The following is a 16,050-nucleotide window of genomic DNA, read 5'->3' as shown; positions in this document are numbered from 1 at the left end:
CGGCTGGATCGAGTTCAAATAAAGCCTGTTGAAATAAATCATGTACCTGTTTTGTAGATTTTGATTTTTTTAAAAAAATATTAATTTTTTCTTTTTTTTCAAGTATATAAATATATATATATTTCGTAAATTCATAAAGTCTTTTTTTTTCATTATTATTTTGTTATCTTGATAGAAACCTGTCATTTATTACAAAAACCCAGTTTCTTCCAGCAACTTGGTTACGCGCTCGTCAGTATTCACACGAGGCTCCAGCGTAAGTGACAAATCGTACTGCGAGTCAATGGGCTCTGCCTGCGAGTATCCCGCCGTCAACAAGCTTTGGATTTCTGCCACCTCCTGAAATGGGTAGTGTACAACCTGGTACCGCATGATTCTGCTAATAATGTCTGCAGACTTCATCCGTTTGCTGAAATTAATCATGTTGGAATCTTCGTGCAAGTAATCCGAGTTAGCATCCTCCAAAAATGTAAGATCTGTCAAGCACACGCCAAAAAACGGAATCACAGGCGGAATAACCAACCGGATAATATCACGATACTCGTTAAAGTTGCGCGAAGAATTCATAATGCGCTTCATATTTTCAAGCACAAACATGGTTTTCTCAGAAACAAGCACCCATGTCTTCTTTAATCGATGAATTGTGGCCGAAGAAAGAGCTGAAATGATTGCCATCATAGACGAAAAATTATTGTGTTGTCGGCAATATTCCGCCACATTGGTAAAGTACTTGATGGCTTGTGCGCGCTTCTTTGGCTCAGTGTATGTCAAAATCATGGCAGATACCCAATTGGTCAAGTTGTTTGAGTTTTGGATAAAGTCATCAATATGGGGTGTACCCTCTAGCGTATTGTTTCGGGTCTTGTTTTTGCTTTGCCGGCGTGTAAGACACTCAAAGGGAGTGATTTGCTCAAATAACTTAAACTCCCGAAGAGTAAGCTGACGGGCAAGCTCGAGCGGATCGAGATCCGAAAGCTTGATTTTCTTGAGATTGCGAGGCAAGATGGGCACAGGAGGTGTGGTAGGGGTATTTTGGATTATACGTCTATGCGTGGCCTTATCCATCTTCATTTTGATTTCAATCTGATTGCGAATCTGCTCATACACGGGGGAATTTTGGTGCTTGAGCTCGACTGTAAAGTTCATCATAGACTGCAACAAAATCTGGATTGGTTTACTATTGGGATCCTCGTACCAAAACTCATCCAGCCATCGTTTCAAAATGTTAATCACTCGAAACCGAATCAGCTTTTGCTTTCGCTCTGTCCACAAATTAAACTCATCAGACGTAAGCCCTGCAGGTGGCTGAATGGTATAACGGTTCAATAGCATTTGAAACAACTGCTGCGGCGACATCATACTCCGAAATGTAAGTAAGAAGGCGTCAATGAATGCTGCATCGCGCGAATCATGCTGAGTTAATCGCTCAACAAGTGCAATAAGCGTTCCTCCTTTGACATGATTCTTGCCATCAAAAATAAGCTCATCCGCATGATCAACCTTTAAAAACCATGGGGTTTCAGTTTTGCTGCTTACCTTGGAAGCAGAGCTATTAGACGACACCATACTGTATCCTCCACTACTTTCCAGGCCAGCAACACTGCTCGACCGGGAACGGATATTGTTTGGCCCAGAAACTTGGGTTTGTGAATGAGATGAATCTCTTGGATAGTAGCCCAATGGGTCTTGAGTGTCTTCAGACAATGGTGGCGCAGAAACTGCAGACCCAGATGTCGCGGGACCAGATTGTGGGCCTTCAGAGTCTCCAAATGGAGCTTGAGGCCGCTCTTCTGCAAGGAGGGCAGCAGTCTGAACAACTGCATCCACAGCAATACCCATTTCCATGACGCGCATCTTGATAATGCGTTCATGGTCATTGGCGCAAGACTTGGCACCCTCCGAAATTTCATGGTTAGTAGAGGTAAACTTTTTTGTACAGCAAGATGCAGGGTTTGAAGATGATGCAGAGTTTGCAGCTACCCTGTTCAAATCCGTAGATGAAGCCATGCTAACAAGAGTTGAAGAAACCTTGGTAGCCTCAAGGGTATTGGCGAAATGCTCAATAAAGTCTTTTTCCAAAATGTCATTGCTTTGAACTGCAGCCAGAAATCCCAGCAACTCATCATATATGGTCTGCTTAACATTCAAAAAGTCGTAAAGCAAAATAAGAGACTGCACGTTAGAAGGAGAAGCGACTTGGGAGTAAAAGTTGCTACAGTCGCCTGTATGCTTGTGCAGTGAGTGCATGCAAGATTGGTAGACTGAAAGGTCCAACGACTCAAGTAAGTTGGAAATGTTTGTAACAATAGCCACTAAAGCGTTAAGTGAAGAAACAAACAAAACCCTGCGGTCTTCCTTCATATCAAGATATGACTTTTCAGAATTTGAACGAATAGCTGCGGCTGCCTTCAAATCGGAAAAGGAGGCAGACGTGCCTGCAGGGGCTACTTGGTATGGGGGATTGTTAGGTAATGCAGGTGTAGACATGTGGGAAGGTGTCTTTGTAGTAGAATCATAAGGTCTTTTGTTATTGATGAGACTGAAGATTTGACGCAAAATATTTAACACCATGGACCGCTGGTGCTCAAGAACAGTGACAACCACATAATCTAGTGGAATTATAGAGTCGTAAGCTTCGAGAGGAACGATGGAGGCACGGCGTGGCGGGCGTGGTGCTCCTGGCACTCCACTAGGTGATGTGGGGCTAATGTTAGTGTTAGACCAAGTACCAGCTCGGAACCTCTTGACAGGGTAAGAGATAGATGCTTGAGAATCAATACTGCCACGCGAGGTGATGGATGCAGAGTCATCATTGCTAAATTCAGAGTTTGCATATTCTGAAGAAGAAGAGACTGGGAGAGCTCCAGAACTAGAGTTGGTGCCACTTCCTGTAGACACACTTCCTGTACGAAGAGTTTGCTTAAACTGCTTGATAAAAGCCTTTGTGCATTTTAGAAGCATTTTTGTGTCGCGTGCACAAAGCTTGTAAGGGTCGGCATCTTCGCCGGATTCGGATAGCTCGGAAATGATGGAAAACTTGCGGTCTCCACTGAGGGTTGAGTTGCTTGATTGTGATAGGGATCCGAGACTGTGAGTTGAAATCACGGAGCTAGAGCGGGGTTTTTTCAAAAACTCGGTAAAAGCTTCAGACTTGTCTTTAGCAATGTCGGCAGACAAGCCTAGTTTGGAAAGACAAGTCACCATTCGACGATAAGTGCGGGAGATTTCGCGGTTGGAAGGAATAGAAGCTGGAACTGTGCTAGGAGGAATGCCAGACATGTAACTGATGTGGGCGATAATGTTGGAGAAGGAGTCGTAAGAGTTGGAAATGCCATTAAAGTCTCTGCTGCTAAGACTAGACAACATATTGGAGGCAATTAGCTCCAAACGGCCCACGATGCTGGACCATGTTTTGAGATGTTCGATATTATCTGTATACTTAAAGGGGATGGAAAGAGAGCTGGACAAACTGGTGATGGAGTATTCCGAATCTGAGCGAGTACGGTTCTTGTTGTACTCATAATTTTTTTGAGAGTACTTGTAGAGCTAAAAAAAAAAATAAATAAAAATTTTAAGTTAGGGAGGTCTCCCCCGCAAAAAAAAAAATTTTTTAAGACATACCAATTCTTTGTAAGGATCGCCCGATGATTTAATAATCGGGGGCGACACTTGGTTCCCGCCATCAAGAGATGTCAGAGAAATAGTTGGATGTTCGCTGACTGAAGACAAATCTTTAGGTCCTGGACAAGTTGTAGGGAGAGGCATTGAAGCGAGAGTGGCCGCCTGGGCCCTTGAAACGCTTTCAAATGGAATATTATTTGTAATGAGTTTAAGCTGGGGGTTGTAAAAAAAAAGCTTTGTCTGGCTATTAGAGTAAGGGTTCCAAAAAGTTCGGTGTTCGGAAAGCAACGGATTCGAGTCACCTTGGGAGAGCTTTAAAAGAGTATCAGCCTCGACGAAGCGGTAATCGGAAAGATTGAGAGTTTCCGAAAATGAAATTTCAGAGTCATCGTTTCTGGAATTTGACGACATGAAGGACACAATAGATCCTTTACGAGAGTTATCATTGCTTCCCCCAACGCCACTAAGGCTGCGGGAGCTAACCGAAGACATGTCCGGCTGTATGGGAGTAGATTCGAAAACGTTGTTGAACACTGGGTTGTGTCTTCTGCCAGGGAAAGTTGAAGGAGTAAGGTTGGATGGATTTGATGTAAGTGTAGCAGCAGCAGCAGCAGCAGCAGTAGCAGCGGAGTTAAGAGTAACGTGGTTAGATGATGGTGGTTGTGGTAAAGGTGGTGGCGCATACTGAGAAAGTAGCGGATGTTGGGGTTGTGACTGCTGTTGCTGAGCCAGGTGAAATTGTTTAGAAGCCGCCGCACCTGAGACTGCCAAAGGATCAAGCTGGTCCATTGTGGCTTGGTAAGTTGTAGTGACCTTTGGGTCAAGCGAAGATGGAAAATAAGCCCCGGGTGAAGTATTTGCAGCACCTGGGTTAACAGTAGTGCCAGAGTTTGAGGTGGTGGTAGCCGTGGTGGTGGTGGTGGCGGCGGCGGCTGCTGCTGCTGCTGCTGCAGTAGCAGCAACAGCAGTGGGTGTAATATTATTGTGAATGCTGTGGCTAGAAGAGGATGGTGAAGGTGACGAACATACTGTAGAAGATGGCAACGCTTGGTTTGGAGAAAAGTTTAAAAACGAATTGAAATTATCAATCGAGTCAGGAGCCCCTGCAACTGGTTGCTGGATTGGCAACGGAGCAGAGACTTCAGATAGTGCAGGCGGCTGCTGATGTGGGCGCTGATGTGTAAACGCACCTGGAGCTTGTGAAAGATCAAAATCTTTTCGGGCACTTGCCGTGCTATGGAGGCTGCTGGAGCTGCTTACAGTACGTAGTTGTGACTGCGAGAGGTTGCTATGAGACCCCATAGAGGGACTACGCGAATCTTGTTTATCTGAAACAGCAACAACATCGGGTTGGGCGCCATTGCTGAGAAACTGAAGTTGGTTTTCAGAGAGTGGCAACGTGAGGTTTGAGGGGAACCAGCCCCGTTGGCCTTGGGAGTTGACGCCATCCCACCAGCCATCAAGCTTCAGAAGTACCTTGATCACGTCACCTGGTTTAAGTTCCAATGAGTATGCATTTGGAGGAGTAAATGGGAAACGTGCAATGACTGTATCGATGAATTCAGAGGAAGGTGGTGGTGGAAGAGTTGATGAGTCTGGAATGGAGAATGAAGTTGTAGATGATGGTGTTGGAACATGTACCGCTTGAGAGGGTGGTGGATGAAATGGATGCTGTTGTTGCTGTTGTTGCTGTTCATTCAAATGCTGTTGTGCACGCAAAAGCTGTATCAGTTGTTGCTGTAGCGGGTCATCTAGGGTGACAGAATCATCTGGAGAATGGAAAGGTGGAGAAGGCAGTTGATTAGAAGCAATATGGGAAGTGGGGTAACTTGATGCAGATGCTGCTGCAGGTGCTGCCGCTGCTGCCGCTGCTGCCGCTGTTCCTGTAGTATTTGCATTCAACTGGGTGTATTGTTCCATATGAGTTTTAAAGATTGGTGGTGGAATTACTGAATGTTGCTGTGGAAGAGGAGGGACAATAGAGTTGGAGACTGTTACTGGAGTTGATGTTGGAGTAGTTGCTGCTACTGCTGCTGCTGCTAATACTCGTGGTTCAAAGGCTTTTGAAAAAGATTGATGAGAAGTAACAGGAGAGATGGAAAGAGTGGATGAAACAGATGGGTGTCTAGATCTGTGTTGCTGAGTGATAAAGGCTGGAGGAGTGTCTGAGATCGTGGAGACGTTTGCAGGAACAATAAATGGACTATGAGTAGCTGATGAAGGGTATTGGATTGGAGAGGAGGATGTAGAAAGAGGTGGTAGTTGTTGATGAAGAGGAGAAATATTTGCATTTTGCGGAGAAGTAAGTGGCGAACCCTGTTGAAGTTGCTGTTGCTGTTGCTGTTGCTGTTGCTGTTGCTGTTGCTGTTGCTGTTGCTGTTGTTGCTGCGTTTTTTGTTGGAAAGAGATATTTACTGGGACTGCAGGTGAGCCAGGTGATGACCGGAAAGTATCTTGTTTATGTGAAGTACTCATTTTAGATTTCAAAAGCTTTGAGGAAGATCCTGTGCTATTTGATCTTTGAAAAAATCCGTCCTTTTCTAGAGATGAGTTTTGTTGTTTTTTAGAACAAGTGCTGTTGTTGTTGTTATTATTATTATTATTGCTATTACTGCTACTGTTATTATTGCAATTAGATCCACCAAAGAGCTGAGTTTTAAAGAGTGATGATGTGGCAGAAGAAGCGACAGAAGAGATGCGTTGAAGTGCACGAGCACCTTTAAAAGATGAGTTGACAGAATAGATTGAAGCACCTGAAGAGCGAGAAGCTGATTTTTTGCTGGAATGATTGGAGAGATGCTCAGTGTAAGGGACGTTTGAATGGGGGTCATCCAAAGAGATTGGAAGTTTGTCCGAAGTGACAGCTGGAGGAGAAGTAGCAGATGAAGAAGAGGAAGAAAATAAAGAAGGAGAGTTTGGGGTGGATTTAAAATTGGCTATTGACCTTGGTCTAGGAGAACTTGGATAAGAGGTTGTGGTGGCAGGCGCAAAGGCAAAAGCAGCTGTGTTGGATGTAGTAGTATTAGTTAAAGATGTAGTTGGCAGAAGGTTATTAGAATTAGAATTTGAATTTGAATTTGAATTAGAATTAGAATTTGGATTCGAATTCGAATTTGAATTTGAATTAGAATTAGAATTAGAATTGGCAGAGTTATTATTATTATCGTTGGCAGCATGAAGAGCGGCGCGTGAAGCTAATTTCTGGTCTGCCCTACTTGTGGTAGAGGCACCTCCTGGACTAGAGCTTCTAAAGAAACTCATTATATCTTGGAGATTATTGTTAATGTGCAGATTCTTGTGATGATTATTATGACAAGTATTTTTTTTATATAGAATAATTTAAATAGATAGATTGTGTTAATAAAATAGGGAGGTTTTTTGAAAAAAAAAAAATTTCTAAACAGAAAAAAAAAATTTTTTTTTTTTTTGGGAGGTTTGCTAAATGAGTCAATAGAAATGAAGATGTTGTTGTTTTTTTTTTTTTTTTTTAAAATGTGTGGGATATTTTCCTGGCTCTTTACTAGTGGTAAAAAAAAAATAAAATAAAATAAAATAAAATAAAATAAAATAAAAAATAGAATAATAATGGCTACAGTAAAAGGTAACAGTAGTAGTTATAAGTAGCATTAAAAGTTCAGTGGTACTACTACTACTACAACAAGAAATATATATATGGATATATCATATCATATATATCAAATATATATATATATTTAGTATATATGCTGGTAAATAATAGGTACGTATGAGGAAATTTTTGATATTTAGGGATGGGGTAGTCTTTTTTTTTTTTTTTTTTTGTAAGAGGTGGGGGGGGGGGAAAAATGCTTTTTGTTTTATTTTTAAAATAAAATAAAAAAAAAAAATTTTCTTGTTAAATCCAAAAGCCTTTTGACCAACAATAGCAACAACAATAACAACTACTACGATTTGCTTCCAGGACGAAGGGAGGCCTACCAAAACATTCATAAAACAAGGGGGGGAAGGGAGGACAGGATAGGATAGGCGAGAATGGCTCGATGGTTATTAAAAGTCTAACTGTTTGAAGTATCGACATGGGAGACTTTGGACTTAACTTTACTATATGGTTTATTCACTCTACAGTGCAATTGCCACAGAAAAGAAAAAAAAAAAAAAAAAAAAAAAAAAAAAAAAAAAACTTGTTTAAAGAGAGACTTTTTTTTCTCCCGATAAGCGATAAGAAAAGCGACCCCAGTGGCAGCAACAACAGCATCAACAGCATCAACAGCATCAACAGCATCAACAGCATCAACAGCATCAACATTAACATTAACATCAGAAGCAGCCAGCCAGCCAGCCAGCCAGCCTTCAAATTGTTTTAACCCGTCGTAAACTGCTATATTAATAGAATTATTATAATTATAATAATTATTAAAAAAAAAACAAAAAAGGCAGTTCCCATTCTCGTTCTTGTCCAGTCGACCCACTTAAACTTGATACACATCCCTCGCTCGTCTTTGTTGTATATATTTTCTAAAAGTGAAAACAAAAGTTTATCGCCAGCTCCAAAATTTAAAATAAAAAAAAAAATTTCTCTCCATATATTTTCACCAATGTGGAATTAGTATTTTTATTTTTATGTTCGACATGCGTGTGTGTGTGTGTGTGTGTGCGGTACTATTACTAACTATGGTAAAATTATCAAACTATCACCATCAAATGTATCTGGGTATTGTATCTTGTTGTTCATGAAAGATTTTTTTTATTATTATTTTTATTTATTCAATGTCTTTCTTTCTCCCATTGAAAAAAAAAAAAAAATCATCATCATAATTATCATCATTTTTTTTTCTATTTAATATTAAGGGAAACTTAGCTTTAATTATTTCCCTTTTTTTTTCATATTCATTTTGGGATGAGATAAGTAATTTATGCGAAAGTTTATCGCACATAATAAAGGAAACAAGGCGCAAAAAAGCCCACGCACACACGTTACAAATTTCCATCACACCAGCTGGCATCTGTTTGTTGGTATATCTAAGGTATATGTAACTAAAAATATACTTTTAAACAATCAAGCTTTGATTAGTTGTTATTATCATCATCATCATCACTATTAATATAATAATATTATTATTATTGTTATTTAAGTTTATTTTTTTTTATTATTATTATATTCCGAATAAAGTATTTGATTATGATTATGATATCCATAAAAGGTGAGTTTAAATACAAAGAAGAAGATACTTTTTTTGGTACTTTTTATATTTTTTTTTTTGATTTCTTTATGACGGGATGCTTAAAAAAATAAATGTTAAAAGTTGGTATTAAGATGTCCATTGTTTTTATTCCTATATACATAAATTTTTTCAAATCAATTGTTTTCTTTTTTTTTTTTTTTTTCCTTTCTCTCTCTCTCTCCCTTTCATTTCTTGATCGGAATTGTAAGTTCTATTTTGAAGATAGAGATCTAAAATAGCTAAAAGAGGTTAAAAAAAAAAAAGGAACATGTATTAAAGTAATGTAGATCATAACAATCGATTGATTATTCTTATATATATATAAAAACCAACGTTGGTTTTTGAATAGAATTGGGAAACCTCATATTACTATAAAATAAATAAAAACAAAAAAACAACATATACTGATTAACAATAAAGCTTTCAATTTTAACATCTCTACCTGAAAGATGTATGTGGATTGATATTGGATATTTCAAATAAAAAAATAATTTTTTTTAAAAAAAAAAAAAAAGCAATTGAAAAATCATTGAAAAATCATTGAAAAATTCCAAAGTAATGAGATTTTTCATTATCTCATTGTTGAAAATCTAATCAATCAAGAAATTCATAAACAAGAGCTAGTAATAATGATTACTAATTATTTCTAATCTTTAACTACTTTAAAATGTATTATATTACTAATGATTACCTAATTTATGAAAATTTTTAACACTACCACCGCAATTTAACAAAATTATTCTTTTCTTCATCCCATCAACTTCTTCTCCTCTTCCCTCCTTTTTTTTTTTTTTTTCTCTCTCCCCTCCCCCCAGCCCCTTCATCGATTACAAACAATCCAACCTCCTCTTAATAAGCCTTTTTTTTTTTTTTTTAATTTTGTTTTCTGTCCAAATTTATATTTATTTATTTATATTTTTTGTTTTTTTCTGTTCTGCCCCAGGTTTTATTTCACGTAATAACCGACTAATCAATGACCCTCCCATCAACCACCTACTGGAATAGCGACGAACTAACATCGCCAGATTCCAAAGCTGCAGTTGCAGCCATCTTGGAGTCCGGATCACAAATTGATCCCGCGTTTAACCAGCAAGGCCAACAACGAGGACAATCATCCCAACAATCAACATCCCAACAACAATCATCACGAGCATCTCAATCTCGGGCTCAAAGATCTCAACAAGACCAACAACAGCAATCGCAACAGCAATCGCAACAGCAATCGCAACAGCAGCAGCAGCAACAACAACAAGACGTAAACGACCAGGATCAGCAAGATAATGGCGACGCTCGAGGGTCTGGCCAATCATCCGGAACTTCTTTGAGTGGGGGTAATGGATCTCAACAATCATATGGGCAAATTCCAAATGATGACCAACAACATCACCATCACCAACAACAACAATTACACGGGATGGGAATTGATGTTAATGGACAAGGAGGGCACCCGGCAGCCCATGGGCAACATAACCTGATTGAAACTTCTGAGCCTTTAACATCACATATTAATGGTGGGACTTCCAGTGGTGTTAATAATTCTATTGGAGCTGGACGGCCGTTAAGTAGCTCCAAACGAGCACAACAAAACCGACAAGCCCAGCGGGCGTTTCGGCAACGCAAAGAAATGTACATTAAAGATCTTGAAGCTAAAGTGAATGAGCTTAAGACGACTAAGGAAACTATTGAGGCGTTGCGCCAGGAAAATATCCAACTACGAGATTACATTCTGGCGCTCCAGTCGCGGCTTATTGAGCATCCTGGAGGAGTTCCTACGCCGCCCGCAGTTTATGCTCGTCAAGGTGGAGGTAATGGGAACAATAATAGTGGAGGAGTAGGAGGAGGAGGAAGTAACGGTAGTGGATCTGGTGGTGGTGGTGGTGTGCCTGGTAGCAATGTCAGAGATGGCAGTGGTAGTGGTGGCAATGCTGGGGGAAGTGGTGGAAATGGTGGTGGTAGTGGAGTGGGATCTCATCATCAACATCATCATCATTCACAGCATCACCATGAACTTGGTCGTGGAGGAATTCCTGAAGAAGAGGATGATGATGAAGATGCTGGACATGGAGACGAGTCGCAGCATCATCATGCCAACGTAGCTGCAGCGGCGGCGGCGGCAGCGGCGGCGGCAGAGGCAGCAGCAGCTGCTGCTGCTGCTGAGCAGAGTGGGCTTTATGACCAGCACTATGGGCAACACTCGTTTCATCCACAGCCTCTTGATCCAAGCAAAATGAAGCGGGATCTTTAGAGATTGTGTAGATGTCTTTTTTTTTTTTTTTTATTTTTGACTATTTTGAGAATTTCTTTCCTTTATTTATTTATTTTTTTTTTTTTTTGTGATAATATATATATATATAATTTATTTATATATATAAGATATAATATATGATAATAACCAATAATAATAATAATAATAATAATTAATTTATACTTAGATGAAGATGAAAATAGTTTATCATTTTATTTTAACTTGTTTTTAGAAACGCGTTAAATTTTGAAAAAAAAACTTGAAAATTTTGACGCGTTTTTATTTTTATTTTTTTATATTGACAAGTTTTGTTGTGAATACTAAACTAAAAGTACATGGTAAAAAAAAAAAAATAAATAAAAAAATAAATAAATAAAAAAATAAATAAAAAAATAAAAAAAAGTAATAGTAGTGGCTGGCACAATATGCGTCAGCCCATTTAAAAAAAAAAAAACTTTTTGAAGACCCGCCTTGGTACCGACACTACCTGAATCTTCAAAGTCAGTACAATCAATCAAAAGGGTATTAAGGAGTGGTGTTTTTTATTTTTTATTTTTTATTTTTACCAAATAAATATTTATCTTTTACTTTTACTTTTATTTATATTATATATCAATTTTTGAAAAGATATTTTGATAATTTTTTTAAGTCAAAGGAAGAAGAGGAGTTTTTTTTTTATATATTTCTTTTTTATTCTTATTCTTATTCGGGTTTAAATCTTTAATATCATTGCTCTTAAGAAAACCAACCGACTATATATTTTATTATTTTATTTTATTTTATTTTTTTTTTTGATTGCTTGTATATATATATATTTACAAACACAGAAATAAACCTTCTTTCTTTTGTTTCTCCACATATCACAGGTGAGCAAGCTTATTTATTTGTCTTTAAATTTGAGTTTTTTTTTTTATATATAAAAGGACTCTGAAAGACGGTCCTTTTTTTTTTTTTAAATATAACCCCCCCCCCCAAACCAAATTTTTTTTATTCATTTTATTTAGTACTAATAATATCTTCTTCTTCTTTTTTTTTTTTCATTCTAGTATATACAATAACCTTATACTTTTAAATAATGTCATTTTTGGTTAAGAAAATTGGCCAGAAGGTAAGCAAAAATCTTGATTGTTTTAAAACAAGTTGCATCTATGCACATCTACTGATATTTTATTATACACATTAATTAATACAATAATGACCTTTGATTTTTTTTTTATTTTTTTTTTATTTTTTGTAGTACGTCAACACGGCAGTGCAGAAGACTTTTGGTGACGAAGACCCGTTCTATGATACTGTAAGTTATTATTTACTTTTATACTTTTATTATTTCCTCCCCTAATTATTTTTCATCCTCTCCCCGCAAATATTTTAATATAATTCTAATGTTGTTCCTAGATTCAAGTCACAAAGCCCAATGGCAAAGTCAAGACCAAACGTGTTTGGAAAGAACCTCCTGAGCTTGGTCTTTGTGAAAAGGATCAAGAAATCATGCGCCAATTTAGTAAACGTGCTTGGAACTTAGACATGTTTTTCAGTTTCTGTGGAATGCGATTGGGCTGGTCAGCAATCATTGGGATTATTCCAGTTGTTGGCGATTGTATCAACATTTATCTCTCATTACGTCTTGTTTACATGGCCCAAGGCCTTGAAGGAGGACTACCTGTGGGTGTACAATCCAAAATGATGGCCAATATTACAATGGATTTTTTACTAGGTATTACACCTGTTTTGGGTATTATTGCAGGAGCATTATACAAGAGTAACTCACGAAACAATTTGATTTTGATGCACCATTTGCAACATACTGCCGAAGATAACATTCGTCATGGGAAATATTCGACTCTTGGAATTGGTAAGAAGAAAAAGTCTGGATGGTTTACATTTGGAAGTGGAAGTAATAACGAAGGATATAAGGATATTCCTGAACCAAGCACGGGTAGTTTGCTTACTAGTAAGGATCAAGGACATGATTTGCATACTACCACGAATTTTGCTTCAGGCAAAAGTCATCCTGAGTTGATTGAGTTATCTGGGGTATCTAGTTCTCAAGATTCAGGTGTATTTCAAGGTAGTAACGACAATAGTCACAGTTCACAATTGAATTCACATCAACATCAACATCAACATCAATATCAACAACAACAACCACAACCAAATCCGGCCACTTCTTCTTCTTCTTCTTCTAATGGTCGTAACAGAGCAGGGTATCCTGCACATGAAACGGTAAGTATAGCATATCCACCGCCACCTCCACCATTACCTGATCGGGCTCGTCATACATGAGAAGATTTTTTTTAAAAAAAAAAAAGAACAATGAATGAAATAAAATATAAGACAAGAAAAAAAAAGAATTAAATGAAAGAATGAATGAATAGATCAGGAATGTTAGAGGGGGAGGTTGTTATGTCTGAAATATTTTGATGTTGATTTTTTTTTTTTTTCATTTTTTTTTTTGACTAATTTGAGACGCTGCGGCGTATTTTTTTTTTTTTAATAGCAAATTTAGGTATATATAATACATGTGTGTGTGTGTGTTTGTGTGGGGGTACATTGTTACATTACATTACAATAAAATTTTACATTACATTAATGTAATTAACTGAGATATTGTAACAAATATTAAATTAATTTTGTAATACATTTGAATATAAATATTATTAATAATAGTAATAATAGTAATAATAGTAATAATAGTAATAATAATAATAATAATAATAATTGTAATAAGATTTTATAAAATGTAATATCTTTGTAACAATTATGTCACAGCTTTTATTTTTTTTATTTTTTTTATTTATTTTTTTTTTTTGTTGTTGATTGTTGTTGATACTTCTCACCCCATACGGCCCGTCGCTATGGCTGCACCCACTTAATAAATATATAAAAATTTAAAACAGACAGGCGAGGCAGCAGCAACAGCAGCAGCAGCAGTTGAAACGCAGACACGCAGACTTTTTTTTTTTTTTTTTTAATTTTTTTTTTTTTTTCCTTTTCCTTTTTTTTTTTTTTTTTCCTTTTCCCTTTTTTTTTTTTTTCCTTTTCATTTTCATTTTCAATAACAACCTTGAATTTACAAAATTTCTCGAAATTCATCTATACACGCTCGTTTTTATTTACTCCAAGTTTAAAACCCGCCACCACTTATTTTTAGATCTTCTTTATTAGAGAGATTTTTTTTTTTTTCTTTCTCAGTCTTTCGTTAAATTCTCTTTTTATCACCAGTTTCTTATTATTATTATTTCGTTAATTTTTCATCAATCATAATAAAAAAAATACTGTTTTATATATATATATATATATTTATTTATATTTATAAATACATTCCAACAACCAACCAACTAAACCAACCTACATTTTTCAATCTAAATAACCAAATAAATATTTAAAAAAAAAAAAAATGAAGTTCTCAGCTGTCGTCTCTGTCGCCTCTCTCACTGCCGCTGTCGTGGCCACCCCTCCCGCCTGTCTTCTCGCTTGTGTCTCCCAAGTCTCCAAGGCTCAGTCCTGCTCCGACCTTAACGACTTTGACTGTATCTGCACTTCTAATGGCGATTCTGTCATTAGCTGCCTCAACTCTATCTGCCCCAACGATAATGCAGACACCGCTATTTCGGCTTTTAAGAGCTCTTGTTCCGCTCAGGGCAAGGACGTCTCGGCTTCTTCTTCTTCTTCCTCTTCATCTTCTTCATCTACAGTTTCATCCTCATCTTCTTCTGTCGCTTCTTCGACCATCTCTTCTTCCTCTGCTGCTGCAACTACCACTTCTTCTTCTTCTTCTTCTGCAGCTGCTTCTTCCATCGCCTCTTCTTCTGCCGCTGCTACTTCCTCCGCTGCCGCTACTTCTTCTGCCGTTGCTACTTCCTCCGCTGCCGCTACTTCTTCTGCAGCTGCTTCTTCCATCGCCTCTTCCTCCGCCGCTGCTACTTCTTCTGCCGCTGCCTCTACTTCTTCTGCAGCTGCTACCTCTTCCAAGGCTTCTTCTTCTTCAGCTGCTCCTACCACCACATCTTCTTCCGTCGTCAAGCCTTCCTCTACTGCTGAGGTTGAGGTCTCCACTGTTTTCACCACTGTGTGCTCCACTTCTCCTTGCCACGCCCACTCTTCAGCCTCCGCTTCTTCTTCTTCTTCTTCTTCTTCCACTTCTCCTGCAGTTGTTCTTCCCACCTCTTCTAGCAACACTACCGGTAACACTACTTCTCCTACCACCTTGCCTGTTGTCAATGACAATGCTGCCTCTTCGGCCTTTGTCCAGGCTTCTGCTTTTGCCGCCATTGTTGCTGGTGCCGTTGCCGTCTTTGCTTTTTAAGTAAAAATGGAAACTCCCAAATCCAAATCCAAATCCAAAAAAAAAAAAAAAAAAAAATCTTTATTTATATATTTCATCAAGGCATTTTGTACACGACTTTTAAAAGCTTTTCAAACATCTCATCCAACTTTCTCCTGTTTTCTTGCATCCAAGTTTATGACGACCTCTCCCAAATAAAAAAAAAAATTAAAAAAAATAAAATAAACCATATAAGTATAATAGACCCCCTGGTGCGGTCTTCTTACTTTTATTATTATTTATATATATAAAATTTTTTTTTTTTTTTCCAATTATTTCTCAAATTTTTTTTTAATTTCTTTTCTTATTTTTATTTAGAATAATAAAAAATTATATCATATATTTTTATATATCTATATATACACATAAATATTTATTTCATTCATTCATATATATATATATATGCTGTTTTTTCTTTATCAATTATAATAATTAATCAATTTATATTTATATAAATTTTTTTTTCTATAAAAGTCCATTTTGGCGATGATTTCAGTGGTACCCAAAAAAAAAAAAAAAAAATTCCACCAACACACGTTTCCCATCTTCTTGTTTTTTTACACACAAAAAAACCTTTGCCAGTGAAAAATCTCGCGGCAAGGCGCGCCACTTTAAAAAAAAAATAAAAAAAAATAAAAAAAAAAGCGCCGTGGTGAGTG

General features: G+C 37.3%; 4 protein-coding genes across 4 annotated transcripts; 3 read left to right on the top strand and 1 right to left on the bottom strand.

Moving 5' to 3' along the window:
* Window positions 1–189: 189 nt before the first annotated feature.
* On the bottom strand, window positions 190–6,882 carry SAPINGB_P003007 (uncharacterized protein; the record flags this gene model as incomplete). The annotated part of the gene is made up of 2 exons (XM_031997725.1): window positions 190–3,546; window positions 3,622–6,882. 2 exons carry the CDS (start codon window positions 6,880–6,882, stop codon window positions 190–192), a joined length of 6,618 nt encoding a protein of 2,205 aa, XP_031853616.1.
* Window positions 6,883–9,795: 2,913 nt separating this feature from the next.
* On the top strand, window positions 9,796–11,067 carry SAPINGB_P003006 (uncharacterized protein; the record flags this gene model as incomplete). Its single annotated transcript, XM_031997724.1, has 1 exon — window positions 9,796–11,067. The coding sequence occupies one exon, from the start codon at window positions 9,796–9,798 to the stop codon at window positions 11,065–11,067; it is 1,272 nt and encodes a 423-aa protein (XP_031853615.1).
* A 1,075-nt stretch (window positions 11,068–12,142) lies between these two features.
* Window positions 12,143–13,350, top strand: SAPINGB_P003005 (uncharacterized protein; the record flags this gene model as incomplete). The annotated part of the gene is made up of 3 exons (XM_031997723.1): window positions 12,143–12,175; window positions 12,305–12,361; window positions 12,463–13,350. The coding sequence occupies 3 exons, from the start codon at window positions 12,143–12,145 to the stop codon at window positions 13,348–13,350; spliced, it is 978 nt and encodes a 325-aa protein (XP_031853614.1).
* A 1,114-nt stretch (window positions 13,351–14,464) lies between these two features.
* On the top strand, window positions 14,465–15,373 carry SAPINGB_P003004 (uncharacterized protein; the record flags this gene model as incomplete). The annotated part of the gene is made up of 1 exon (XM_031997722.1): window positions 14,465–15,373. The coding sequence occupies one exon, from the start codon at window positions 14,465–14,467 to the stop codon at window positions 15,371–15,373; it is 909 nt and encodes a 302-aa protein (XP_031853613.1).
* Window positions 15,374–16,050: the final 677 nt, after the last annotated feature.

Source organism: Magnusiomyces paraingens, assembly GCF_902498895.1.
Source record: "Magnusiomyces paraingens strain CBS 517.90 genome assembly, contig: contig2, whole genome shotgun sequence".
In the NCBI taxonomy this organism is placed as follows: domain Eukaryota; kingdom Fungi; phylum Ascomycota; class Dipodascomycetes; order Dipodascales; family Dipodascaceae; genus Magnusiomyces; species Magnusiomyces paraingens.
Note: the sequence above shows the minus strand (reverse complement) of the source record. Positions and strands in the feature narration are given on the sequence as shown.